The sequence below is a fragment of the Myodes glareolus genome, chromosome 3, assembly GCF_982192425.1.
Source record: "Myodes glareolus chromosome 3, mMyoGla1.1, whole genome shotgun sequence".
NCBI lineage: Eukaryota > Metazoa > Chordata > Mammalia > Rodentia > Cricetidae > Myodes > Myodes glareolus.
The window spans coordinates 75,045,118-75,072,050 of NC_142028.1; the positions used below are offsets into that span (position 1 = coordinate 75,045,118).

Consider the following 26,933-nt stretch of genomic DNA (forward strand, 5'->3'; position numbering starts at 1 on the left):
GTCAGCCAGTCCTAAACTTTTCTTCAGAGAAAGCCATCCAGAGTTGTGCTCCCTAATGAGGACATAGTCAAAGGCAGAGGTGGTTCCTAGGTGCTTGGTGTGTAGCTAATTTGAACTGAGATACACTTTGTATGTATTTCAAAGAACACATTAATACCTTTTAAAATAAAATACATCTTGGAATTCAAGTACATGTATTCTTGCAGCGCTGGGGATGAAATCTAGTGCCGAGAAACCTCTGGGCTATGTCCACAGCCCAGTAAATACATCCATTTTAATGTGTTAATTTTGCCTGTGTCTTTTGAAACAGGCTATCAGAAAGGTTTAAATCACATAAATAAGCTCATACATACACACAAAGCACACTGTTCTGGAGTTAGGAGGTACCGAGTCACCTACACAGGACAAGGCAAAGAGGAAGCCAGGCCAGGCAATTACCCTGTGAACAGATCATGGGAAGAGATAACTTGGGTTTCCTTTTGATATTGTTTTGGTTTCGTTTTTTTGTTTGTCTTGGTTTTATTATTATTATTTCATACACGTGAAAAGAAGAGAGAAGATATGCTATGTATATTTTAGAGTAGAGCAGAGGATACCTGACAGCCCACACACCCTCCAGCCACTCTGGTCACTTGGGGCATGGTGTTTGAGAACCAGATAGGCCAACTGGAAGCAGAACCCTGAACCACATCCCTGTTACACTTCAGAACACTTCGTAGATCCCCTGCATTGTCCAGATGCATCCCTGAGGCCTTCAAGACCCACACAGCCTGGACCCAACTTGTCTTTCTGGTTTCATCCCAAATACTCAAGGCTCAAAATAGTCACTTGTTGGTTCACAACCCCTCCCCCTTGTTTAGACAGGGTTTCTCTGTGTAGTTCTGGCTGTCCTGGAACTCACTCTGCAGACCAGGCTGGCCTCAAACTCAGAGAGCTGCCTGCCACTAAAACCCAGCAGGTTTTTTTGTTTTGTTTTGTTTTATGTTGTTTTTTTATATATATAATTTATTTTTTATTTTATGTGCACTGGTGTTTTGCCTGCATGTGTGTCTGTGTGAGGGTGTCAGGTCTCCTGGAACTTGGGTTACAGACAGCTGTGGGCCACCACATGGGTGCTGGGACTTGAACACCAACTACTCAACAATTCTTTATCAATCGTCCTGCACGCACAGGCTGCAGAGTGCTGGCTGCTGAGACCACCCTTAGCAAACTGAACTGGCTGGGGATACACATCTGGGGAGTGGGGTAGGTGAAAGCTAACGAACTAAAACAATTAAGAACAAGCAAGAACAGTGTGGATGAACATGGGGGTAGCCCAGGCCGGGAGTGCAGCCCAATCAGCCAGGTCAAACGGGCATCTCAGCTGAATGATTGGCCAGACTCAGGCAGAAGGAGCACGAAGTTCAAAGGGCAGGTAGAGGATCGTCACGTAGAAGGACCCTCTGGGTAGAGGGCAAGGGCTTCCTGTGCCTTGAAAGGGATGTGGAATTTGTCCAAGAAGTGCTTATTCTGGGAGCTACAGCTGTCCACCTGAAAGGCCTCTCCCCACCCACGGGGCAGGCTGACTCTGCCACCCTCTTGAGGCCTCAAGGAAAGAGACCAAGGACTTATTGCTACTGGAGCAGGGCTTGGGGTATCACTGGTGGGCTGTGGTGACAGGGCCGACTGGGAGGCAGAGCTGAGTTTTGAAAGACTAAACTCAAGGATAGAAGTCTAAAGTGCGGCTGAGGGTACAGCTGGAATTTAGAACTAAAAGTCCACAATCAGCTAGACTAATGGGCTGGAGCTGAGGTTTCAATCCAGGTGTGGGGCTTCCCGCTGGCTAGCCTCCTGCCTCGGCCTTTCAAAGCGCTAAGTTTACAGGCCTAGAAAGAAATTACGTGCAAGCTTGGCGGTAGGTATTCAGGGAGGAGTTAAAGGTTAGGTGCGGCTGGATTTGGGGGAAGAGGGTTGGGGCTCAGACCGGGGCAGAGGGACAGCATTCTTTCCTTCTGCTGACCGAGTCTACCTACATATTTGCCTTCCAGACCGAACAGCAGCAGACAGAAGCCCCTCCCTTCCCAGGAATGTCTCAGCCCCACAGAAGACGCAGGGCCACGTCAGCCAATTGGCTCCGGCCCTGCCCTGGAAACAACACCTGTTAATCCCCTCTCCTTCCAGCTCACCTGGATGCAGGTTAGGCAGGTGAAGCGTCTCCCCAGAAACGGAGCTAGAGCGCCCCACCTGCTGGGTCCTGCCTGCTTAAATCGGATCCGGCACAGCCAGGCTTCTCGTGAGTGCCCCACACCTCCCACCCGCCCCGCCCCCACCTTTTCCACTGGTTCCACTACTGGGAACCTCCACCCATCTTGGGGTCGTTCCCCAGTAGGCCTGTGCCAGCACCTTCAGACCAGCAAGTCACATGCTGGGGAAATGCTGGGGCAGACTCCGCCCATCGCCCTTCCCCCACCTCCCGTGGGGGCGTGGCGTCTACCACGCCCACTTTGCGTGCTGAGCGGCATCTGTAGAGGACAGGGGGGGGTGGTAGAAGACCGCTCTGTATCTGTGGAGTAAAAACCCGTTCTCGGTTGTGTGGTACATGTGGTCTCCAGGACCGAGACCCTCTCTGATTCACCCTTAGTCTCTGTTACTCAGAAAGTATGTTTTGAGCAACTTTGCCCCATGGAAAGTCTGAAAGGACGGTGTCAGATGACTCCTTCCCCTCAGAATAAATTCCTCTGTCCTCACTTTTCAGATAAGGACTCTAAGACGTAACTGGGGGCTTCCCTGTCCCCGGCAAGCCCCTCCGGGACTCGCAGCTGGCACCTACAGGATTTGTCTCTCCTGCCGCAGGAAGCTGGACTCCAGGCCGGCAGCGCTAGCTTTATTTTTACCTGGTGTGAGTCATGCTGTCTATCCTCTAGGGAACAGGTTAAATGAGTAACACTGCTAGGTCCCTCCCCACATTCCCACGGTGGGAAGGACAAGGCTGAGGTTCAAATCCAGAGCTCTCCTTTGCTGCTTTAGAGAACACATGGAGGGGATTCAGCGGGGGATAGACAAGAGCGGAGGAATCAGGTCAGTTGGGGGGCGGGCAACTGTGGACCGGACTGGTGGAGATACCTTTAGAGGCAATCGGTAGCTCCTGGGGGCATGGATTGGCAACAGCAGAGAGACTTGAGGAGCCCTGGTGTGAGCTGAGAGGTGGTAGTGTCGTCTTGAGGAAACAACACAGGAGGAACAGGTTAGGGTAAGCTGAGGAACTCGGGTTGGGCCCTGTTGCATCAGAGATGACTTTGGCCCAGCAGGAAGATCAGCACTAGAAAGAGAGATTTGGAGCCTGCATCTTTTATTGGCAGACCATGATGGGATGGGATGCTAACCCACAGAGAAGGAAGGATACAGCCCTAGGAGAGAAAGGTCAGGGACAGCCTGCTGGTTCCAGAAGGGTTAAGTCACCAGCTTCCCCTCCCCACAACTCCTCCCATCCAGGACCCAGCAGTGACAGCTGAGGCCATGTGAGTCTGATCCTGAATGAGGCTTTATCTCTGACTGTTCGTCCCATCATCCACTGTGGCACCAGCTCCCTCCAACAGCCTAGATGGAGACAGACAGAGCTGGAGAGGTCAGGGGCCGGGCAAGGGGATTCCTTGAAGGGTAGGGGGAGCTCGGTGATGGAGTGAACTCTGCTGGGATCTGGGGAGGTGCTTTCCCAAGGTGCAATGCTGGAGCTGCAACTTTCCAGAGCAGGTCCTGTGAACCCTGGGGAAGATTCTCGGGGCTCTTCCCTAAGATGCCCAGGTGAGACCGGGAGGGGCCAGACGGGTGGGAAATAACATGTGGTCCTGTCCTACAGGTGATGGTACCAGTAGCCTGGACTGAGAGGAGGAGACTGAGCCTCTAGCTGCCAACCAGGTGATGGGGACACCAGGCCATGATAAACACCATCTGAGCCCTGACATTGATCTTCTCACCTGACCCTGCCTGACCAAGCCATGTCTCAACAAGCCTCAATGCCCAGGGGGCTGCCCCCAGATGTGCTGGCAGAGCAGGTGGAGCTGTGGTGGTCCCAGCAGCCCCGGCGCTCCTTGCTCTGCTTCTCCGTGGCCGTGGGCCTTGTGGCTGGCTGTGGGGCGGGCGGTGTGGCACTGCTGTCCTCCACCAGCAGCCGCTCTGGCGAGTGGCGACTAGCCGTGGGCACTGTGCTCTGCCTGCTGGCTCTGATGGTTCTGGTGAAGCAGCTGATGAGCTCCGCTGTGCAAGATATGAACTGCATCCGCCAGGCCCAGCACGTGGCCTTGCTGCGCAGCGGTGGAGGGGCTGATGCTGTTGTAGTGCTCCTCAGTGGCTTTGTGCTGCTGGTCACTGGCCTGACCCTGGCCGGGCTGGCTGCTGCCCCGGCCCCAGCTCGGCCACTGGCTGCCATGCTGTCTGTGGGCATTACCCTGGCTTCCTTGGGCTCAGTCTTGCTGCTGGGTTTGCTGCTGTATCAGGTGGGTGTGAGTGGACACTGCCCCTCGATCTGTACAGCTGCACCCTCCACCCAAAATGGCCACGGTGGTAACAGCAGCATCTTTAGCATCTCGGGACAGTTGTCCTCTGGCCGGCGTCATGAGACCACCTCCAGCATTGCCAGCCTCATCTGACAGAGATGGAGCCCTTCTTCCCATGACCTGACTCAGTGTCCCCAGAGCATTGGCAAAACACGTACAGGAGCATGCATATATGTCTGCCCCCAGCCCACTACCACGGGATTGCATAGGACGTGATTAGGAGCTCACCTGTACCCGCCACATCCACACGGTGAGAGGGTGCATTATGGATGCCTCCTAGGGGCTGAATGCTTGTGTCCGTGGACTGTCATGCTCTCTGCCTGGTTCTGGGGTCTCTAGGCACATCTGGAATCCCTGAAGGCTTGGCCTCTATCTCCAACACCCTACGACTCCAGGCTTGTCTTACGGCATGAATACACCAACCACTGTTCTTCAGAGAGAGTGGCTCTTGGCAAAGCCGAGGGAAGTGGGGTGAGAGGGATCTGGACCGGAAACGCCTTTGAGTTTGTAACCTAGCAGCTGGGGCCTGGGCGAGGTGACTATTAGCCTCTCTTGCCTCAGTTCTCCGAACAGTGTTGCCTTCGATGTTTAGGATTAAATCAGTGAGTGAGAGGAGATGACTGGACTCCTGGCAGATGTGCAATAAAAAGGTGACGATTGTCGCTGTCTTCACCTCACCTCACCTCACCTCAGAGACCCTCATTCCCCAACCCCACAGCCCATTCATTTCAGGCTCTGAGGCCAGAATATTGTCAGACCTGGGGTTTCTTTTCTCATGAGAGAAGGGGGAAGGGTCAAGAGGATTACACAGGTTTCTGGACCTGGAGTGGGGGGGGGGAACCCAGTCCTTCATATTGTTCACTTGTTAATTCAAAGGGAGATTTAGCCACAGGTATTGGTGACTTTCGCTAGAAATGTGCCCTCTTCCCTATATAGTCTGTCTTCTCTGGATTCCCCGAGGGAAAGTTTGGAGGGTCTCCCTCCCCTACCTGTGAAAAAAGGACAGCCTGCAATCCATGTGGTCGCTGTACCAGTTGGCCCGCTTCTGGGTTCCAGACACAAGAGAGGTATTCAAGCCCTTCTGAGGCCCACAAGTCACTTCCTGCTTGGAGTCGCTGTGGAAGGGGTCACTCTTTCTGTGATATGCGTTTCCAGGTAACAGGAATGTAGGTTACTGCTTTTGCCACTTCCGCTACACAAGGTGCAGATTATGTGACGACCCCGGAGACCTGTCTCCTAAAAGATGCTGATGCAGGAGAAACTCAAAGTAATAAAACTGATGCTGTAAAGCCGCATTTCCTAGCCTGCGGGTTGCGATCCACTTGGGGTCGAGTGAACTTTTCACAGGGGTCACATATCAGATATCCTGCACGTCAGATATTTACCTTATGATTTATAACAGCAGCAAAATTACAGTTAGGAAGTAGCAAAGAAATAAGTTTATGATGGAGAGGGTCACCACAACATGAGGAACTGTATTAAAGGGTCACAGCATTAGGAAGGTTGAGAACCACTGGTATAAAGGATTTACTAAAAAAAGTCTTGCTTGGGAAATATTAAATTACACAAAGTAGAATTTAGCTAACAGAGCACTGTCTCCAGCATGAAGATAAATAGTATTCTAACCAGGCTTGCTAGGAACTGTGGGAAAGAAAGCCTGGACCACGACTGAAGTTGGGGTTTGCTGAGGAAGTTTCTGCTAATGTTTATTCACCAAGATTGACCTCCAATTTGGCTCCACTCCCTGATTTACAGCTAGCCATTAGACCCATCCCTCTATCAAAGAATGTGCCCCTTAGGGGAGGCTCAAGTGGACAGGGCAAGGGGCAAGGCACAACCACCATTAAGTACTGGTCTGCCACTGAGCCCTCTCCTCACCGTCTCCCCCTCCCCTGTGCTCTATCAGGGAGGCATACTTCCGCCAGGTGGACAAGATGGACCTCATAATGACTATTATCAACGGAGCTGCAGGCTTCGATAAGGACAAGTCGCTTTCAGCAGACAGGGCAAACCTGTCTCCTGGAGGGATGCAGGGCTAGTAAACAAGGGGAAGGGGACTGCAAACAGAAGGGCAAGGCGGGCAGAGCCAGGGGAGGAAGAGCAGCACATGGCCCAGAATGCCCAGAACAACCGAAACCTGTCTTCTGAATGTTCCGTGCAGCTTCATCCCTCGGCACATTCAACATGGGATCACTGCTCTCTATCCTAAGAGCTCCCACGTCTGCTCCGAAGGTGCCACAAGTTACTGTCGTTCACCCCACCCCCACCCCCGCATCCAAGTCAGAGACGCAGACACTGGAGGACATTCACTGCCTCCTCTCCCAAGACCACCACCAACACATCTCCTCTGAGTCCCTCATAGACAACACACAGTTCTACACTCTTCAGAAGGGACCCCACTTTGTGGGATCATCATAAAACTAAAATGAAATGAAAATCTACCTTAAAATGTTTCGTAATGCCATGTGGTCTTATTCTCTCTGCCTCGGGGATCAGCCACACAGAGCTATTTCTTTCATTCGTCCCGGCCTTTGTCCTGTTCTCCATCCTCATCCTTTAAGACCCTGCCCACATTCTCTAGGGAGTCCTTCCTGACCCTCTCCCTTAAATTGATGACTTGCTTTTTTGTTTTTGTTTTTGTTTTTGTTTTTGTTTTTTTTTTTAATGCCCACAGCACCATCAGCTACAGGTGCTAACCCACAGCTCGTGATGCACCTGAAGAGACTCCGTCAGGTACAAGCTCCTCCCTGCAGAATGGGTTTTGATTTTGGTTGTCTATGGTTCCACCCTGGACCTAAGGTTGAGACCAAAGCGCTGCAGCATGGGCAGATGGCAATGTATGCACAAGGGACAGTGAGACCCACCTTTAGCCAGGAAGGGCAGTCAGGCCAGTACACATCTGGCTCCAAGTCCTTCCCTCCTGAGGCCCTCAAACTCTCTCCCTGAGTTCCCAAAAGACGCAATCCCAGACCAACTCCTGGGGAGGCAAGGGACCACATGACATCCTTCTACCTGGAATAAGCAAGGGGTCCCTTTTCCTTCCAGCCAAGACAGGCCTTGTCTCTTTTTAATATCTCTTCTAAGAAACTGAAGTAATTCAGAAATGCAGAGGCTTGGAAAACAGGAAGGGGGCACAGAGCTTAGACATCTCACTGAGCATGTGGCAATGGTGCCAGACTCCCAGGGAAGGCTGTGAGGGAGAAGCACGCCACCTGTCCCCATCGGATGGCCTGCTCTGTAAGACTACAGAAGTCGGCCATCGATCCACCCGACCATAAAGGGAGGTAGGTAATGGAGCCAGCAGTACATCTGCCAACTCCGTCACTAGAGCAGACCCACAGCCTTTCTTGCCGTCCACTGCCTTGTTCCAATCAAGTCACTCAACCTCTGTTTAATTCACGTCTCCGTGAAAAGCCCACTGGCCTCTCTGCTCTCTCCAACGTGAAGACACTTCCCTACCCTGTCTCCACCTCCCTCGTCCTTTGGTTAAGATTCTGTGGCCACTCTCACCCTTTGTCAGGTTCCTCTACCGTGAGCCCTGCTTTTGCTCTCAGCGAAACCTCCTCCACAGGTGAACCCACCCTTTGCCTAGCAAAGTGGGTAGCTAGCAAAGGGGCTGCTGCCCCTACCCACTGCCCCACCCAACACCCTACAGTGATACACGTATCTGCACTAGATACACCTCCCAACCCAGTCTCCACAGCTGGCTCAGCCCCCTGCCACTACACAAACACACCGCGAGAGATTATGGGAGGCATCCTCTCTTTCTCACCTTTGAGAGCCCAGGGAGGAATTTAGACTTTGTCCTCAAGACCCTGAAAAACATGAGAAGGTTTTAATCCAGGGAGGACCGTGGTTAAAATTAGTTGGACAGCTTGGCTCCTCTGTGGAGGTAGAGATTAGCCTTAGGAAGAAAAGAAGACGTGGTTAAACAACCCAGAAATGCTGAGCTGAGGGCTCAACTGACCCTGAGGGAGGAGAAGTTGGAAAGAGGAGTTCAGACAGAGGAAAGCAAAGGGCTTTAGCAATTTAGAGGCAGCAGAGAGGGTGTATGAGGCTAAAGAAAGGGGAGAACAAAAGCTAGAAAGGGGCGCCAGGTGAGGGCTTCAGGGGTCTCTTAACAGGTGGGCCCCTTTCTTATGGCCAAGGGGAAGCTGGAGAAGGTCGTTTCAAGTTTGGTAGGAGGCTTTGCATTCATGTATGAGTGGATGCATGTGTACACATGCACACATGAATGGGGGGATATTAGGTTGACATGGGGTGCCTTCCCCCATCTCTCTCCACCTTATAAATTGAGGAAGGCTCTACCCCTGAGCCTGGAGCTTGCTGTTTTGGCTAGTCTGGTTGGTGACTCGGAACCTCCCTGCCTCCACTGAGCTCCGGGGAACCAAACTCTACTAGTACGTCTCGTGTGGCAAACACTTCCCACTGAAGCCATCTCCCAGGCCATAGTGAGGATTTTAAATGGAAACATGGCCTGGTCAGAACTGTGTGTTCAGGTGAACATTTTTGTGCAGATTGTGGATTGCAAGGGGCAAAAGTGGAGCTAGGGAACTCATTAAAAAAAAAAAATTATGCACAGTCCAGATGTAAGGTACCAGGACTTAGGTTAGGGGCTGCTGGGATAAAGCTCCAGGATACAAGGAATGCTGGGAAAATAGGACCCACAGAGGAGCCCCTATGGGAGAGATGTGGTTGATTAGGCAATGATCACCGGAAGATGCAAACTAGAAGCCAGTCTTGGAGCAGGGAAGGCAGGCAGCTGCAGGGGGCAAGGTGGGTGGACCTGGCTGGCTACTCCTTCCCATAAAGATAAGGAAGACTGTGATGAAGGTGTGTTTGTGGGTTTGAAGCAGAAAACTGGGCGAGTCCCTGACCAATGGCCATTCTCCCTGCAAGGTGGAGGCAGTTTTAAAGGGCTGCGATGGAAGAGGGGAGAGATTGTGACTGTTAGGTAGAAGGGTTGCTCTAGAAGGGACTGACCATTGGTCCAAAATAGGACATAAAGAACAATAAGCCCTCTAGCTGGGGCAGCTCAGAGACCCTGAAGCAGGATGTAAAGACTGCTTGGTATTGTTCTCTCCAACCTGAGGAATTTCCTTGCCAACAGAGCATGCCCAGAATGCTATCCTTTTCACCTAGTAAACCTTTCTGTAGGAGGAGTTTTCCTGTCCCGACTGCCTGCTCCAAAATAATCACTCAGAGGCTTAATATCAATTAGAAATGCTCAGTCGATAGCTCAGACTTATGTCTAACTAGCTCTTACTTTAAAAAACAATAGGATAGTTTTTAATTTTTTTTTAAGAAAGAGAACAAACTGTTTTTTCATTTTACATACCAATCCCAGTTCCCACTCCCTCCCCTTCTTCCGTTCCCTCCACTTTCCTCCCCACCCCACCCTCATCCACTCCTCAGAGAGGGTAAGGCACATTGCTTTGAGGAAGGACCAAGGCCCTCCCTACTATATCTAGACTGAACAAGGTATCCATCTAAAGAGAACGGGTTCCAAAAAGCCAGTAAAAGCACTAGGGATAAATCCTGGTGCCAATGTTGTCAGCCCGCCTGAGGCATCATCAGGTATGGCTGGAGGCCAGGCTGCAGGCATGAGGAGGGGGTGGCTGTGGGTTGGATTTCACTGGGACATTTGAGGGTGAGATGATGGGGAAGGGAAAATGAAGTACAGGGGACATGGGGAGAGGTTGACATGGTGGACCGCAAAGTCCAAACTTGAAGACAAAGAGGACCAGCGGGAGATGAAGGGGGAGGCAGAGCCAGGCAGATCTCTGTAAGTTCAAGGCCCACTCCATCTGCATAGCAAGTTCTCTGCCAGTCAAGGCTACATAGTAAGACCCTGTCTCTAAATAAATAAATAAATAAATACCCAAACTGGCATTGAGCAAAACATCAGCAGCAGGTGGGGTAGAGGGGAAACGCGATGCTCTCCCTTCTGAGGCCACAGTCAAGCTTTACATCCTCACGCATGGTTCCTAGACATCTGGAGACTACAAGAATGTTCTCTTGAAACTGCCCCTTCTGGTCTAGTCACACCCTACACAAGACCTCAGACCACCTGTACCCACACCTTCAGGCTCAGTCCTGGATGCAATCCTGGAAGTCGGCCCCGGTGATTCGTGCCAGTTCTCCCCTGCCAGCCAGTTCTCCCGACCTGGGGTTTACACCCGGAAGCTCCTGGGTCTTCATGCTTTGGCCAAGGACAGAAGGCAGTCAGCCCAGGACAGGTAGGGATGAGCCCCACCCCACCCTTCCCCTTGGAGTGTTCTTGTCTAAGTCTGTGTGACTCCTACCTCCAGGTGAGATTATGGATTATGGTGTCAGTCGCTGAGTACAACCAGCGAGTAGCAGCTGAGATGTTGGAGCCTTAGTCTGTCGGTCTGGGCAGTAGCGCTCAGGAGGAGTACAGTGCAGATGCTGCTCTGACTGTTCATCTTACTGTTTTTACAGCATCCGCCGTTTCTATTCAAATCCTTTGCTATCCTCGCGGGAGCCTCTGAGTCCTGGAGAGCAGCCTTTCAAACCTCCAGCAAGAAGTGAATGGCAAGAGAGGAGTCTTAGCAAGCTCCTCCCGCAGCGTGAATGCTGGCTACCTACTGTCGGGAACTATTGTGGAGTACCAATCCTTAGCAATCTAGTTCACTTACTCTCAGCGTTGCCAGCAACACTATGAAGAGAATACCGTTACAATATCCATTTTACTGATCAATTGGAACAGAGAGGTTCGATAACTTGTCCAAGTTCACACAGCATGCCAGAGTCAGAACTGGGACTTGAATTAACCTGTACTCTCAAGTCATTGTTAGGATGCTGTTAAGAGGGGTGTGTGTGTGTGTGTGTGTGTGTGTTTTATGCATACATAGGTGCACATGTGTGCTCCTTTGTGCAGGGGCCAGAGGTCAGTCTCAAATGTCCTCAAGAGCCATTCACCATGAGTTTTGGGACAGTGTCTCTATCGGCCTGATGTGTGCCAAGTAGGATAGGTTGGTTGGATAGCAGTTCCAGGGGTCTGCCTGTCTCCACCTCTCCCGTCGTGCTGGGATTTACAAGCATGCACCACCACACCCAGCTTTTTATGCTTTCTGAGATGCAAACTTAAACGTGAGATCCTTGTGTTAGTGCAGCAAGCTCTACTGAATGAGCCGTCTCCGCAGCCGGAAGTTTCTTAAACTTGGCATCTGTGGCTTTCAGGACTCCCTCCCTCGCGTCTGCTCTTTGCACAGCATAAGAAACATGGCCATGCCTTTGAAGGCAGCCAAGACACTAGGTTCTCCTCCAAACTCAGGTCTGAATTGGAAGCTCTGGGGCACAGCGCGTAGTAGCCATTGGTGAGGAGTGGGCAGTGGCGAGCTGGGGGCAGGACCTGAAGCCAGAAGAGGACAGGTGAGAGAAGGCTGGGTTAATAGCATTATTCTCTTCCTCCATGGTTCGGCACCTTTGTCCCTCGAAGCCTATGACCCAGGTCAAGTTTCCTCCCTGTGCCTGGAACCAAGCACGTGGAACATGGGAACAGACTGCCCCAAAGAATCAAGTGAGGCGCTAGGACAAGGTCCAAGGTTCTGCGACTTCAGGGTCTTGCTCAGCCAGGCCTGGCATCCAACAGCGGGTTCTGAGAGGAAGCCACGCTTGTGGAACTTGATTGCTGCGGGCAGGAAAACAACTGCTAATTTTGAATCAGCACTTACCATCTCCTGGGTCCTCAGAGACTCCAGCCCCATCCTGAAGCTTCTGTAAAAATGGCAGCAGTTGTCCCACACTCAGGTCCAGAGCGACATGAGGCAGTTCCTCCTTGGTGGAGGCTGAGGGCAGGGAGCAGGTCAAACTGTGTTTGCGGCAGCTCCTTCCTTAGAGGCTGGGATGTGTCCATCCCTTAGGCCCACTCTACACAGGAGCCCTCCTTCAGGGTCTCAGGCTGTTCTTCCTAAGTTTTCAAGAGTCAAACCATCTCTGAACTCAGGAACAACTTGGTGACTCAGACCCCGTGAGCCAGACCTCTTCCCTCTAGTTCCTCCTCCCATTTCCAGGCCCGGCCCTTCTTTTCGGACAACCCCTACCATGTACCCGCCAGACACTCCTCTCTTGGCATCTCCTCTCAGTTGCCCTCCCTGCCAGTTTCATACATTGCTACTCTCTAGGACTACACAGCTGACACCTCCAAACCCAAGTCCCCAGGCTGGACAGCTTCCAGATAAACCCTGTCCTGGGTATGCGCCGTGGAAATCCTTCCTCTGACCTGCAATGGCCGTTCCCCAACCCGCTTTTCTGTTACTGTGCCCAGATGTCAAGCCAGAAACCAGGGCAGCTCCCCAGATTCAGAGTCAGTGACGTCCGTCAGCTCTGCACCTTCCTGTGACTGGAATCTGTGCTGTGCCTCAGGTCTTATCACCCATTTGTCTCTTACTCCGCTCCCTCTCCATCTGCAACCACATTGGCTTAATTAACTAATTAATTATTGCTTTGTCCATGTATGTGCCTGTACACAGCACACAAGTAGAAGTCAGAGGACAATTTTGTGGAGTTGATTCTCTCCTTCCACCTTTACATGAGTTCCAGGGATTGAACTCTGGCCATCATCGAGTTTGCATCCTGCTTGCATGAGTCAAGCCTTTATAGCTATACCATCTCACTAGGCTTGAAGGGCTTTTCTCTCTTAATTCTATCATTTTGAAGAAGAAAAAAAAAGGTAGAGATGAACCTCAGCCGTTCTCAGCTCAAGTGTGAGCTCTCTGTCTCTGTCTCTCTCTCTGTCTCTCTCTGTCTCTCTCTCTCTCTGTCTCTGGGCCTCTGAGGCCCTAACCAGTGTAGTCACTCTACAGTTTCACAACTGATAAGGACTCTCAGACACACCTCACTGTGATCTATCTGAAATCCTCGCTTTTCTCAAGCCCCTCCCTTCATCAGCCACTTCCCCCACGTCCATTTCCTTCTCTGTGGACTTTTCCTTCAAAGGCTGACTCTGGGCAGACACAAAGCAGGGTAGCTACCTGGCTTGTGAGGATGGCCCCTTTGTGGGAATGATCTGGAACAAACAACACCTCCCCACCCCCAATCTCCTGTATGCTACAGGACTCCAGGCTCTTGCATCCCCCCAGGTCTTGGCTGATTAGATCAGTGGTGAATTCTTGAACCGAGCTGGACCAGTGTCTTGCCTGATTGCTTGGAACTTAGACTCCTTGAGATTTTGGAAGTTCTAGGAGAGTCACTCAATGTCACATTCATGACAGAGCATTACAGGTATAGCGCCAGCCACCAACCACAAGGCTAGGACAACCTGCTTCCTGCTTCCTAAATTAGCTGTCCCTTTGCTTCTATGCAAGGCCAGGATCCTTCCCCAAGCCCCTTTTTACTCTTTATAATGGAAGAAGCTTAGTTCAAGCTCCTCCCATCTCAAGCTCTGCCCATCTTAAGGTGGCCTGATGAGCCATCCTCCCAATCACCTTATTTTATTTATTTATTTATTTATTTTTGGTGTTACAGATGTGCCGCTGCATGTGTACATTGGTTCTCAACCTGTGGGTTGCCACCCCTTGGAGTCACATATCAAGCATTACAGTATGATTCATAGCCGTAGCAAAATTACAATTATGAGGTAGCAACAAAATAATTTTACGGTGGGGGTCACCACAACATGAGGAACTGTATTAAAGGGCTGCAGCATCAGGAAGGTTGAGAACCACTGTGTCAGACCTTCACAGGGATCTGACTCAAACTCAGGTTGTCAGGCTTACGCAGCAAGCGGTCTCCCTTCTGGGCCATCTTGTTGGCCTCACAGCTTTTTTTTCTTTTTCTTTTCTTTATCGTTCTCTCTTTTCTTCCTTCCTTCCTTCCTTCCTTTCTTTCTTTCTTTCTTTCTTCCTTTCTTTCTTTCTTTCTTTCTTTCTTTCTTTCTTTCAAGACAGGTTCTTTCTACATAGCTCTGGATTGAAGGTGTGCACCACACCTGGCCTTCCCATCGCTCAGATTCTTGATGATTTCCTCCACCTTTGCCTGCACTTCCTCACCTTCACATTCACTCTGCAGTCATTCAGCAAAGGCCACTGTCCCTTGGAGCCTGTAACGCAAAACCCCTTGCAGAAATCAAAATCCATATGCATCTTATACAAAAGTTACAATATTTGTATATGCTCTATGCATATTCTCCTGTGTTCTTTAAATCATCTCTGAAGTATGTCTGATTCTTTTTTTTTTTAAAGGAACATATGACAAAATTTTATTTTAGCTCTTCTGGGCCAATGCTTACCCTATGTTCAGATTACAGAAAATATTTTATTTAAACATGAAAAAATTAAATATCTCTCTAAATGAAACAACTAAAAATTTGGCTTGTTATCAAACATAGGTGACATATTTGGCTTGTTAAAAACAACAAAAACATCCTATTATGTTATTACACAAACTGTCTTGTTCTCCTAGCTGTCTATGTTCATGGGAAGTCTGCTTCTATGGTGCATGGCACATACACGGGCATGATCGTTAGTCCCATAGAAATACTGAAGTCAAAGAAGAAAGATGATCTTTGTGATTACATAAAAATCACCCATAGTTGACTAATGCACCCACTTACTAAAGAAGTCATCCATGACCCAAAGCACTAGCCCACTAGCTAAATGCCATTCTCGTTCTGATCGCATCCCAAAAAAGCTGAGAAATAACTCAAAGCTAGAATGTGGCCAGGTGCCTTGGCAGTCTGATGTGAGTGTCTAGAAAGTAGACAGAAAATAAAGAATTCTGTTTTCCTTCAAGAAAACTTTCCAGAAGGAGGTTGGGGGGGAGCAAGGAATCCACTGGCCTGCTTGGTGGCTGCTCGAGACGGGGAGGGCCAAGGATCTTCTGAATGTTTTGTCGTATTGACATAGAACAGAGAATGCACAGGGAGATGAAAGAGCCGTCTGTGGTGTCGTCGCCCAGCAGGTTTCGATGACACATCCTTGGATGTAAGAAAGAGGGGTGAAGAGAAGCTTTGCCACCGCTCCACCATCAAACATGGAATTAAACATTCCCATTAAGGCCGCGAAACAAAAGCCAGTTGCAAACAGGATTCCACTCATATGGTTGACAGGTCTCGATGGCTGTTCTTTAGTTTCTCTTCTTGTTTATCTTTTTTTTTTTAAATGTTGTCAACCAGCTGACTCTGTTATAGTTTCCTTCTTCTTTTCTAATTTTTTTTACTTTGTTTTCCACTTCTGTCTTCAATCTCTTGTACTTGTCTGTCCTGTAAACCAGGAACCACGTTGCATCTTCAGCAAGCAGCACAGGGCACACGGAGATTAAAACAATGAGCAGCGTGTCTGCAAACGTGGTGCTCCTCTCACGTCCCCACCGGTGCTCCCACCCTTCAGGGGGAAGCGCTCAAAAGCCAGTGAGAGACCTGGGCGACCAAGGAACATTATCTCTGATTCTTTTAATTTTTGTTTTGTTTTCGTTTTTGAGACAGGATTTCTCTGTGCAGCCCTGGCTGTCCTAGAACTCACTGTGTAGACCAGGCTGGCCGCAAACTCAGATTCATCTGCCTCTGTCTTCCAAATGCTGGGATTAAAGGCGCACGCTACCACTGCTGGCCTTAATTTTAATTTTGTATGTATGGTGTTTCGCATGCCCAAGTCTGTGCACCGTGTGTGTCTTCAATTCTAGAAGAGCCCAGAAGCGGGTGTTGGATCCCCTGGAACTGGAGTTACACATAGTTGTGAGCTGCCATGTGGGTGCTGGGAACTAAACCTGGATCCTCTGTAAGAGCAGTAAGCAGTCTTGACCACTGAGCCACCTCTTCAGCCCCACATCGGTTCATGATAAATGTCCTCACATCATCCCGTCTTCGTGGACCCAGCACAGAAGAGTGGGGCATGGCAAACTCAAAGCTTCACTATCTGGATCCCTGTGGGCATCCTCACCGAATATTTTCCTCCAGCGTTGGCGGAGTCTGAATGCAAAGCCCTCGGATGTGAAGGGCCTCAGGCTCATGGTCTGCTCTGGCTGTGTAGGGATGAAAATAAGGCTGGCCGGGGGAGCAGCTAGGAGCCATTTTTCTGCAGGGGTGTCGTTACTATGAGGACACCCATGATCTGGGTAATAACCCTACATGTATACACATACCAACAACCCTAATTAAAACCATTAGATTATTTTTTTAAAAAAAGATGAAGGTGGGAAGGTGATGTGATGGGAGGGAAGGTGTCAGAGAGAGTAGAAGGGGTTAGAAGGGAGTGGGGTGAATATGACCAAAATGCATGATGTGCGTGTATGAAACTGTCAATTAATTATTTTTTTTATATATGTTAGTGCATAGGCACAAGTGAGCCACCACACATGTGTGAAAGTCAGAAGACAGCATTCGGGAGTCAGTTCTGTCCCTCCCACCTTGTGGATCCTGGGGATTAAATTCAGACTTGGCAGCCTTGACAGCAGCTCCCCTTATCTTCTGAGCTGTTTTACTGACCCGGTAAAAATTATTTTAAACCGGTGGCAGTGGTGGTACACACCTTTAATCCCAGCATGAGAGAGGCAGATACAAATGGATCTCTGTGAGTTTGAGGCCAGCCAGGTCTACAGATCAACCAAGACAGCCAGGGCTACAAAGAGAAACCCTGTCTTGGGGTGTGGGATTGCTTTAATAAAATAAACTGTGACCAGAGAGATATTCATGGGAGGTACCCTGGAGGAGAGGAGGTCTGGGCAGCATCTTCCAGCAATGCATTTAGGATCAGAGAAAATATAAAAGGACGATTTCTTCTGTTAATCCAAAATGAAAATAGATTTATTAATTCCTGTGAAAAACATATTATAACCAAATCACATACTTTATTTTGATAAGAAAAAAAATTCAGTAAGAAATTTGGCACGGTCTTCTCCTGCCGGGGCATGTGTGAAATCCTGGGACTTTTTAGGGCGTGGCTGTCATCATGAAGAACAAAGCCACCCAAGTAGCAGGTGGCTATAGTAAAAACTCAGTAAGGCAGGGAGGAGGGAGGCGAGGAAAGGGAACCAAGAGGCCTGCAAAGGGGCCTTCCCTACAGTCCTGAACTGCCAGGGTCTATCCTGGGACAGCAGGAAGCCAAGGGGAGTTACTGAGAAACAGAACTGTCACTTTGACACTGGTGTCAGAAAACAGCCCCCGGGCAAGCTTTAGCCACTTCTGACCCTGAGGTTTGAGGCATCGCTGTCTCTAAAGTGCCAGGTGTGGAGGGAAGTGGTGAGTGTCCAAAGATGGGCTCAGAGAGAGAAGTGGTCCCGACTCCCTGCTGTCTCCATCTCGCCAGCCCCAGGCTGAATGTAATTGTCCTCGATGAAGCCATCATCATCTTCATCTTCACCCACCTGTGGGCGGTTCCCACCCTCTGGTCTGGATAGTGGGCGATGCCGATAGCTGGCCCGGTACTGGCGGCAGAGGTGGCACTTGGCAGCAAGGGCAATGAGTATGGAGAGGACCACTGCCCCCAGCAAAACCCCTACCAGCACAGGCCATGCCCGGCCTCCGGTGCCTGGTCCAGAGGCCGTTGTTGACGTAGTGGTGTTGTACACTGAGAACTCGGCTGCATGGAAAGAGACAGGGTTACAAGAGGTCCCCAGGTGTGGCTCCCAGGGGAAACTGAGGGGACCCAGTCCCTCCTCGACCATTATATCTCTCTACCACTCACTTTGGTTTGCTTCAGTCATGGAGAGGCCTGATGACATTGGTGAGCGTTGGCCTCTGTCAGGAAAAGCTCTGGCTCCAGGGACACCCCAGGCTCCAGGCAGCCCTGGGGTACAAGTCCTGAAAAATACAGAGGTGTTGGGGTCAGAGTTAGAAAGAGGGTGCTAGGGACAGGACCACTGTCCACATCACTGGTCCATGGAAGAGAAGCTAAGCTGCCACGAATGAATGGAGTTCAGCTCTAGAAGGGGCTGACCAGGAAGTTCTAATGTCTTTAGTAAGAACACTTAGGATTTAGGCGTGAGCACTGTGCTCACAAAATCTCACTACATATGTATAAACACTACCCGTGCCTTACTGATGAGAGCACAGAGGCCCCCAAATGGAAAATGATCCAACTGAGGCCCCAGAATTTGAACTCAGATCTCTGACACCAGAGCGTAGTCTGGCCCGCTCCTCGGCAAGCTGATGGAAACAGGACAGAAGCAGTTAGGGAGCAATTGTGTAGCACTGTCCAGCTCTGGAGCAGACCCCAGGAACAGAGGGTTGTCCTTAGACAGCCAGGGCACCCACCTCTCCGCTCCTGTATCGGGAGCCTCCCCTACCATACATCCCAGTCATTCCGGCGGGCATCTGTCCACTCACCTCTACACACGGGGGCCCACACTGTGCCACCACAGTGGGGCTTATACTAGGGAATTATTGGAGACGACCACCTGAGTAGGAAAAGATCACAATGAGGGTCGTGGCACTCAGGGCTGGGGAACCCTGGGGGAAGAGCCTCTGGGCCAAGGGAGTAGCCGGAGAAGGTCACATGCGTAGGACTAGGCTTGGACACCTCTGAAGGAGGTCAGCAACATGTAGGGAGACACACGTGACCCTGAGGCATGGACAGGGAAGGAAGAGCAAGACAGCTGAGGCTGGGCAGCATCTGCAGGAGGGCGGCGGGAATCAGAGGTGTCCCTAGGCAGAGTGGTCAGGCAAGGGACTGAAGCACCCAGCTTAGGGGTGAGTTCAGTCACAGTCCTGTGTGATACTCAGAGGATGCCCTCATTCATGATGTGCCGCTTCCCCCTCCAGTAACTTAACCCTCCTTCCTGTCCAAGCGACCTACACTTTGTCCTTATAGCCAGAGTCTCCAGCCAAGCTCTCCTAGCAGGTATCTAATCACCCCCAATCCACCTCCCAGAGCCAACTCTGAGTCTTAGGGAACTCCTTCCACTGCTCCCCATATGCCAAAGATGTCCCGTTCTTGGCTGGGGAACTCAAAATCCAGCATGGGGGCCTCAGGCCACACTCTCCTTCCTGGCACAGAGCCCCACCCTACACACTACACACACACACACACACACACACACACACACACACACACACACACACACACACACCTACCTTATCCACCCCTCAGTGCCAAATCAGCCCTCTCTGCTGGTGAGGTTACTCCAGGGTCCACAGGTGACCTCTGCCTCATCAGCATCCAGTCAGAACTGGCCACCACCAGCCACACACTTCCCTGAGGTAGAGGACTGTGTGCCTGGTTGGGGGAAGGGAGAAGCTGGCTTCAGCACACAGCTTGTAAAGTGAAGGAAGGCCATGGGGAGAGAAGTGATGGGGTGGAGGAAGGCAAGCCTCAGAAAGGAGACCTACCTAGTTCATTCATTTATTTGCAAGCAATCTCTGGTTGCCTTCTGTGGACTTCTCGCTAGGCACTCAGTACTCAAAAAACAAGAATCTGTTACACCTGGCAGTGAGTTCAATTCTTTTAGACACCTGTCCCCTTCCTTCCCTACGTTGCTCTGTAAATTCTTTCCAACGATACACACAAGGTCCCTTTCCAAACGCCTCTGAACTCACAGCCCGTACTTGCCTGCCCATCCCCCTCCAACTGTCACTTCTCCACTCACAACACAATAATACACACCCCTCCAGATCTGCACAGACATACATACACACCCCCAACTGGATCTAGTTTCTCTGCTGCACACAGGAGCCCTTGAGGATCAGAATAGACCAGAGTACCCGCTCCCACACCCCCACTGTCTTCCCCCTCTCCGCTCCCACCTTCAGACACTATGCACAGTCCGTGGAGGTGGCTTCCGGCTGGAACTGCTGAACCTGGACGGGTGGGCGGGCCGGAGCAGGAGCTTGACTCACCTGGAACCGCAGCGGGTGGGCGGGGCGGAAGTGCAGGTGGAGGGAAGGCGGGGCAGCAACCAGGATTTGCAGCGCCCTCAGCAGGGAGGACTCATCTTAATACCTCACCAAGTATTGAGGGAAAGCAGGTTTGCTCCCTCCGCAAATATTGTGGATTAAAGCAACTGGAATGCAGAAGGGGATCCAGGCTGTCCCTGAAGGGACAGACCTCAGCAGGCACTGCTACCAGCCCTGATAAACAAATGGATTTCTAGTGCCGGTACAAAGTCCAAAGTTGAAACTGGGAGTTTTACAGGCCTGCAAAGGCAAGGAGCCAAATGGGTCCATCTGGGGAGGGAGCAATGAGCAGTCTTCCCAGGGAGAGCCTGAGAAACCAAACCAAGCATGTTCCAAACTTCCCTGCAAAGTGCTAGCAGGTCTCTCTCTCTCTCTCTCTCTCTCTCTCTCTCTCTCTCTCTCTCTCTCTCTCTCTCTCTCTCTGTGTGTGTGTGTGTGTGTCTACACTCAAGTGCTTAGCTCTCCTCTTTGCTTTCCTTTGCCTTTGTCCTTTGGACTGGTTCCCTATTGTCCTTCAAGACACAGCTCAGAGGATCCCCTCTACGCTGGCCAGAACAGCCTAGGACAAGCTTGACATCAGTGTTTGTCAGGATCATCTTGGGCTTATTCTTGCCTAGTCTGCCTCCTCTATCTACTTGGATAGTCTCCCAGGGTGGAAGACAGCCTCTGGGGTTCTCTGGGTCTTCTGTAACTGCCATAACACCCGAAGCTGGACAGGATCAACAGGTAACTCAGGGAGAAAGGATTGCTTGTGTTACTGATACTCGGGAATGGGTGTGCCAGGATCCAGGACTAACAGGGCACCACTGGAGAGAGGGCTGCCCAGAGGAGCTGCAAAGTGGGTGATAAAAAGTTCAGCCGGGTAGTGGCACATGCCTTTAATCCCAACACTCAGGAGGCAGAGGTAAATGGATCTCCGTGAGTTTGAGGCCAGCCTGGTCTACAAGAGCTAGCTCTAGGACAGGCTCCAAAGCTACAGAGAAACTCTGTCTCAAAAAAATAAATGAATGAATGAATAAATAAATAAATAAATAAATAAATAAGGAAGGAAGGAAGGTAAGTTTTGAGACAACTGAGTCCTCAATTTCCTGACAAAGGAGGCTGAAGGAAGGAGAGCAGGAGTGGGGAGAGTTAATAAGTTACAGGCTACAGGCCTGCAAGAGCAAACGTCTGCTTTACCTTCTTGAATATGAGATAAGACACTGAGTGGCAGGCATCCTGCTTGCAGCCCTGACTTATCCAGATGCGATGGTTACTTCTCCATGCAGACAACCAAAGCCTTTCCCAGTTGGGAGTAATATCCCTCCCCTCTTGCCTACAGACAGTATGGGTTCAAGACCTTAGATTAAAGACCTGCCTTAATTTTCATTATGAAATACTGTGACTTTTTAGCTCACATAGGCTTTTCTTCTCTGCCCCCTCGCAACCACTCCTTGGTGTCATGCTAGTAAGGGGGTGTGGCAACTTGTCTTAAGTCCTTTGGGGCTAGCATCTACTCAGCTGTTTCCTTTCCAAGATTTCTTGGTCTCATGAAGTTTTGTTGTTGTTTTGTTTGACGTGGGGAGAGTTGTATATTTAATTTTATTTTGAGACAGGAGCTCTCTATGTGACACAGGCTGCCCTAGAACTTATTATGAGTGGAGGCTAGCCTCGAACTCACAGAGACCCACCTGCTTCTGCTTCCTACGTGTTGAAGTTAAAAGCATGCACCACCACACTCAGCCTGTCTTGAAAATTTTTATTTTGTTTTGCTTTGTTTTAGCAGGGACGTAGTGAAACTGTCTGCAGGGCAGAAGTCTGTATGCAGGGCCTGGAGTGTCTTGGGATGGAGTCCCAGGAATGGCCCTTTGCCATGTTACTCTTCCCATATCACCCTGCCCCTTCCCTTTCTACACTGTGTGCCAGCTATGCTCACTTCCTTCGAATGCCCAGACCCTGCGGTGATCTCTTTTCCTAAACTCTGCACACTGTGACCCCAGCTTCCCAACTGACACTTTCAACTCCTGCCCCATATCTATCAACAGCTTTTTCTAAGAAAATTATTCTTCCAAGGCTCCTCACTTCTGGGGTTCCAGCTTGGGAGCTCTTTAGATCAAACTTCCCTGCCACTCCCTAATCTGGGTGATACACCCTCCTCTCCTCTCTATTGTCAGGAAACGGGTGGAGGGGCCTGCCCCAGGCCCCCAAAATGCAAATATACAGGGCAATGAGTGGACCTGTCCCGCGCTGCCGTCTCGCCAGCAAGAACGACGCGGGGCACTTAGGATACTTCTGCAGTAAAGCTTTAATGCCCCTTGGGAGAGCGAGCATCAGCCAACATGGTGGAGACCCAGAATGAGGGGAACCCAGCCCTTATAAAGGAAACAGTCCTCGCTTCTGACGTGTCACTCTTGGATTGGTCCGCTGCCCATTATCCCAGATGATGCCTCAGGAGTAGGTAGAGAGTTAACAAGCACATGCGCTGGGATTAAAGGCGTGTGCTACATCACCTTGAACTCACAGAGATCTGCCTGTCTCTGCTTCCCAGGCGTTGGGACCAAAGGCGTGTACTACCACGCCTTGAGGTCACAGAGGTCAATCTGCCTCTGTCTCCCAGGCATCAGGACTAAAGGCGTGTACCGCCACACCTTAGGGTCACAGAGGTCAATCTCTACCTTTGTTCCTTGAAGCAATGGAGAATGTGGTCGAGGCCCTCCACATGGACCAGCTGCTCCTATCAGCTGTTTCATTCCTCAAAGAAATGCCTCACTGCCCACGACCTTGTCCGAGGAACCCCAGGAAGTGCAGGACTGGACCTCTGTACCTCTGCCCAGGCAGTATTGACCCCACAAATGGGTGTGCAGGCCTTGGGGACTGGAGTATATGGACCTATTCCAGAGGGGTCGATAGGAATAGACTTGGGAAAAAGTAGTTCAGCACTTAAAGGGATTAAAATTTTACCAGGAATTATAGACTGTGATTATATTGGAGAAATTAAAATTATGATTGAAGCTGGGATGGGAGTCCTTGTCATCCCTCAAGGAGTGAGAATAGCTCACCTAGTGCTTTTGCCTATGTTTTGCTCTACTAATCCATTCTTTAAACAAGAGCAAGGGAATGAGGGGTCTGGCTCCACAGCACTCCCTGGAGATTTTTGGGTTTCTAGTTTAGAGAACTGCCCCACACTTACATTAACAATTAATGGGAAAAAGCTAAAAGGCCTTCCAGATACAGGGGCTGATAGTTCTGTGGTTGCTAAAAAACATTGGCCATGGCCTGGCCTCTACAACTGGCCTCCACGACATTACAGGGGGTAGGAATGGCCAGTTCTCCAGAGTGCAGTGCCCAATATTTAGATTGGAAGGATGAAGAAGGCATAAGGGCATTTTTAGACCATTTGACCTAGAACACCTTCCTCTCAGTTTGTGGGGAAGAGATATTTTGCAAGCTATGGGAGCAGTTCTGACCACTGAACCTGTGCAGCATATGTTAGCAGACCAGGACTTTAGCCCCAGGTGAGGGCTGAGTGGAGATCCTCAGGGGAATCCATAGGCTGTTGCTGAGGAAGGGTTGACTGCGGGACATGGTGGGGACAGAAAGAAGTTGGAAAATTTATTCTGAGGGCCACTGTTGAGTCACAAGTAGCAATTCCCATCAAATGGAGAGAAATTAGACCAGTATGGGTTGTATAGTGGCCCCTATCAGAAGAAAAGTTACTGGCTGCTTAATAGCTTGTGCAAGAACAGTTAGCTTCTGGGCATATAGTCCCATCCACTTCCCCTTGGAACACATCCATATTTGTTATTAAAAAGAAATATGGCAGTTGGCAACTATTGCAGGACCTCAGGCAGGTTAACAAATGTATGGAAATTATGGGATCATTACAGCCAGGATTGCCAAGACCTGGGACTATCCCTAAGAATTACCATATGGTGGTGATTGCCCTCAAGAACTGCTTTTTTACTACTCCTTTGCATCCTGAGGACTCACCCAAATTTGCTTTCGGTGTTCCCTCTATTAATTTCAGAGAGTCGCACCAAAGGTATCAATGGGTTGTGTTGCCCCAGGGCATGGCTAATAGCCTAACTTTGTGCCAGTTATGTTTCCAGAGCTTTAAGGCCCTTAAGGGAGCAACATCCCTAGCTATATTCATTATATGGATGATATTCTTATTGCAGCCTCAAAGGAATGTGATTTGCATGCAGGTTTGCAGACATTTTATGAGGGATTGCATTGGTCTGGTTTAGTTGTTGCCCCTGAGAAAATTGCAAACTATGTTTTCTTTTCAGTATTTGGGCCATCAGTTCCTAAAGACAGGAGTTTGACCACAGAAAAAAATCACTCTTAGAATAGATCAGCTTCACACTCTTAATGACTTTCAACAGCTTTGGGGGGACATTAATTGAATTAGACCACCAATGGAATTAACAACAGGAGAATTAAAACCCTTATTTTAAATCTTAAGAGATGACTCAAACCCCACGTCTCCCAGGCTACCGACGCCGTGAATGTCTTAGATTAGTCAAACAGCGGTTAGCAGAAGCCCATCTGAATTATATTGATTATCGCCAGCCTTTGCTTCTGCTGGTCTTCTGCACAGCCTTGCAGCCCACTGCAGTCTTTTGGCAAAGGGACCTATTCTTTGGGGGTGTAGATGAGCCTCTCCCAAAAAGGTTGTGCATCCCTATCATTTGACTGTCCTGGAGGTGCTGCACATAGCCTACCTGGAAAGTCTTAGGACATTTGGCAAAATCCCTGATAAAGTGATTGTTCCGTACAATAAGGAGCATCTTAACTGGCCCCAGTTATTTAGCCCAGAATGGACCATCTTTTTATCCACTCAGTCTGCTGAATTTAACAACCATTACCTCCCTTGATAAATTAGTAAAATTTTTTGAGAAACATCCGGTTTGCTTTTCTAAAATTATTTTTGCTAGCTCCCCTAGATTGGGCCCTTAATGTATTTACAGATGGATCCTCTAATGACACAGCTGCTGTAGTCACAGTCTAGAAGACTGTTAAAATAAAAGTACCCTACAAGTCTGCACAAACAGTAGGACTGGCTGTCATTCATTTAGCTTTAGTTACCTTTCCAGCTGAACCTATTAATCTTTTTACTGATAGCATATACATTACTAAGGTTCTTCCCCCCTCCCCTTGGAAGCATCAGGAAATATAGCCATTACCTCTGCAGTTCATGAATTATTGACTAACATTCAATTACTTTTATGGAAAAGATCTCATAAGATTTATATTGGCCAATTTGGGCACATTCTGACTTACCTGGCCCTGTTAGTGAAGGCAATGCACAGCTTGATCAAACGACCCATGCTCTCTTAATCTCTCTGCCCCAGGATTCCTTGGCCTCTGCCCAGAGGGTTCATGATAAATTCCATCTTAATGTTACTTTTTTGAGGCTCACATATAAAATTTCTAAGGAACAAGTTCTTAATCCTCTGGGTCTTTTGCCCAATCATACCTGGCAGATGGACGTTACTCATGTGACATCCTTTGGCAAATTGGGATTTGTACATGTTACTGTGGATACTTATCCAGGCTCTTTACCTCCCTCCTCTCACTCAGGGGAAAAGGTGAAAGATGTAAAAAGCCATTGCCTCCAACCTTTTGCCTACATGGGGGCCCCAAAATTGATTAAAACGGACAATGGACCAACTTATATCAGTAAAGGCTTTCAATTATTCTGTGACAAATATGACATCCTTCATAAGACAGGAATTCCTTACAATCCCCAGGGACAGGCGATAGTGGAATGGGCTCACTGAACTCTCAAAGACTGTATTCACAAAACAAAAAGGGGGAGTATAGTACTCCTCGGGATAGCCTTTCTAATATTCTCTCTCTATTAAGTTTTCTAACAATTGAATCACATACTCAAACATCGGCTGCTCAGCGGCACTGGCAGCCCCATGGCTCTACTCATCGATGGTACAGTGGAAGGATGTGTTGACTGGGACATGGAAGCGGCCCGATCCAGTCCTCACTTGGGGGTGTGGAAGTGTGTTTCTGCAGGATATTGAAAGTCTCATTTGATTTCCTAAACAGCTTGTGTGTCCTTTGGGTGGTTCTCCTGACCGTCAGCCATGGCCAACAGGTACGATGGGCCCATGTCAGAAAGCCACCTATGCTTGGTTGTGGTGGCACACGTCCGCAGGATTTGCTGAAGGAGGCACTCTTGGCATTCTTGTATCAAGGATGACCCACGTCCCTGTGTCTCTGTCCGTGCGCGTGTGTTTTTAAATCTCCAGCCTAGTTCCCGGCTCGCGTCCCTTCCCTGAGTGCAGGTGCTACACTTGTCATCTTCACATCCCCAGCATCTGTAATGATGACAACGAATACCCCTGAAGTCAGTTAATGAGCTGGGACCTGACAAGTGATCCCTGAGGTGGAGAATGGGTGTGGGCAGAGATTGGGGTGCAAGCTGAGGAAAAGCAGGAATCCCATGAAAAGGTGGAGAAGACAACATAAAAAACCTGGGAGGAGGGCTGAAGAAGGAAATGATTGTTACCATAGGCGGGACAGTGAGGCACCAGGGAAGTGGGTTTTATTTTATC

The 26,933-nt window shown here is 49.7% G+C and overlaps 2 protein-coding genes, 2 long non-coding RNA genes and 1 pseudogene across 10 annotated transcripts in view; 2 read left to right on the forward strand and 3 right to left on the reverse strand.

The window, feature by feature from the left end:
• The first annotated feature begins 2,931 nt into the window (after positions 1 to 2,931).
• On the forward strand, positions 2,932 to 5,209 carry Tmem125 (transmembrane protein 125). 3 transcript variants are annotated; one of them, XM_085698809.2, is made up of 2 exons: positions 2,932 to 3,057; positions 3,836 to 5,209. In XM_085698809.2, the coding sequence occupies exon 2, from the start codon at positions 3,975 to 3,977 to the stop codon at positions 4,623 to 4,625; it is 651 nt and encodes a 216-aa protein (XP_085554935.2). In that variant the 5' UTR covers positions 2,932 to 3,057; positions 3,836 to 3,974; the 3' UTR covers positions 4,626 to 5,209. The 3 variants fall into 3 exon arrangements, with proteins under 3 accessions (XP_085554935.2, XP_048306426.3, XP_048306427.3); XM_048450469.3 differs by lacking the exon at positions 2,932 to 3,057 and adding an exon at positions 3,472 to 3,604; XM_048450470.3 differs by lacking the exon at positions 2,932 to 3,057 and adding an exon at positions 3,500 to 3,636.
• Positions 3,312 to 12,690, reverse strand: LOC125410777 (uncharacterized). The gene is made up of 5 exons (XR_015737505.1): positions 12,230 to 12,690; positions 8,305 to 8,347; positions 5,522 to 5,778; positions 4,761 to 5,014; positions 3,312 to 3,576 (listed from the first exon to the last, which is right to left on the reverse strand). It is a non-coding gene; the product is annotated as an uncharacterized LOC125410777 (long non-coding RNA).
• Positions 12,691 to 14,398: 1,708 nt separating this feature from the next.
• Positions 14,399 to 16,502, reverse strand: LOC125410820 (calcium load-activated calcium channel pseudogene; annotated as a pseudogene).
• A 762-nt stretch (positions 16,503 to 17,264) lies between these two features.
• C3H1orf210 (chromosome 3 C1orf210 homolog) lies at positions 17,265 to 20,550 on the reverse strand. Of its 5 annotated transcripts, none has more exons than XM_087904675.1 (5): positions 20,233 to 20,549; positions 19,564 to 19,705; positions 18,817 to 18,887; positions 18,176 to 18,291; positions 17,265 to 18,070 (listed from the first exon to the last, which is right to left on the reverse strand). In XM_087904675.1, exons 4-5 carry the CDS (start codon positions 18,210 to 18,212, stop codon positions 17,751 to 17,753), a joined length of 357 nt encoding a protein of 118 aa, XP_087760801.1. In that variant the 5' UTR covers positions 18,213 to 18,291; positions 18,817 to 18,887; positions 19,564 to 19,705; positions 20,233 to 20,549; the 3' UTR covers positions 17,265 to 17,750. The 5 variants fall into 5 exon arrangements, with proteins under 5 accessions (XP_087760801.1, XP_087760802.1, XP_048306433.3 ...); XM_087904676.1 differs by lacking the exon at positions 20,233 to 20,549 and adding an exon at positions 19,819 to 19,912; XM_048450476.3 differs by lacking the exon at positions 19,564 to 19,705 and having other exon boundaries at positions 20,326 to 20,549.
• A 96-nt stretch (positions 20,551 to 20,646) lies between these two features.
• The window catches only part of LOC146892328 (uncharacterized), a 28,226-nt gene continuing 21,939 nt past the window's right edge, over positions 20,647 to 26,933 (forward strand). Inside the window, exons 1-2 of the long non-coding RNA XR_015004921.2 lie at positions 20,647 to 21,108; positions 26,425 to 26,473. This is a non-coding gene — a long non-coding RNA (uncharacterized LOC146892328). The remainder of the gene's footprint in view (positions 21,109 to 26,424; positions 26,474 to 26,933) is intronic.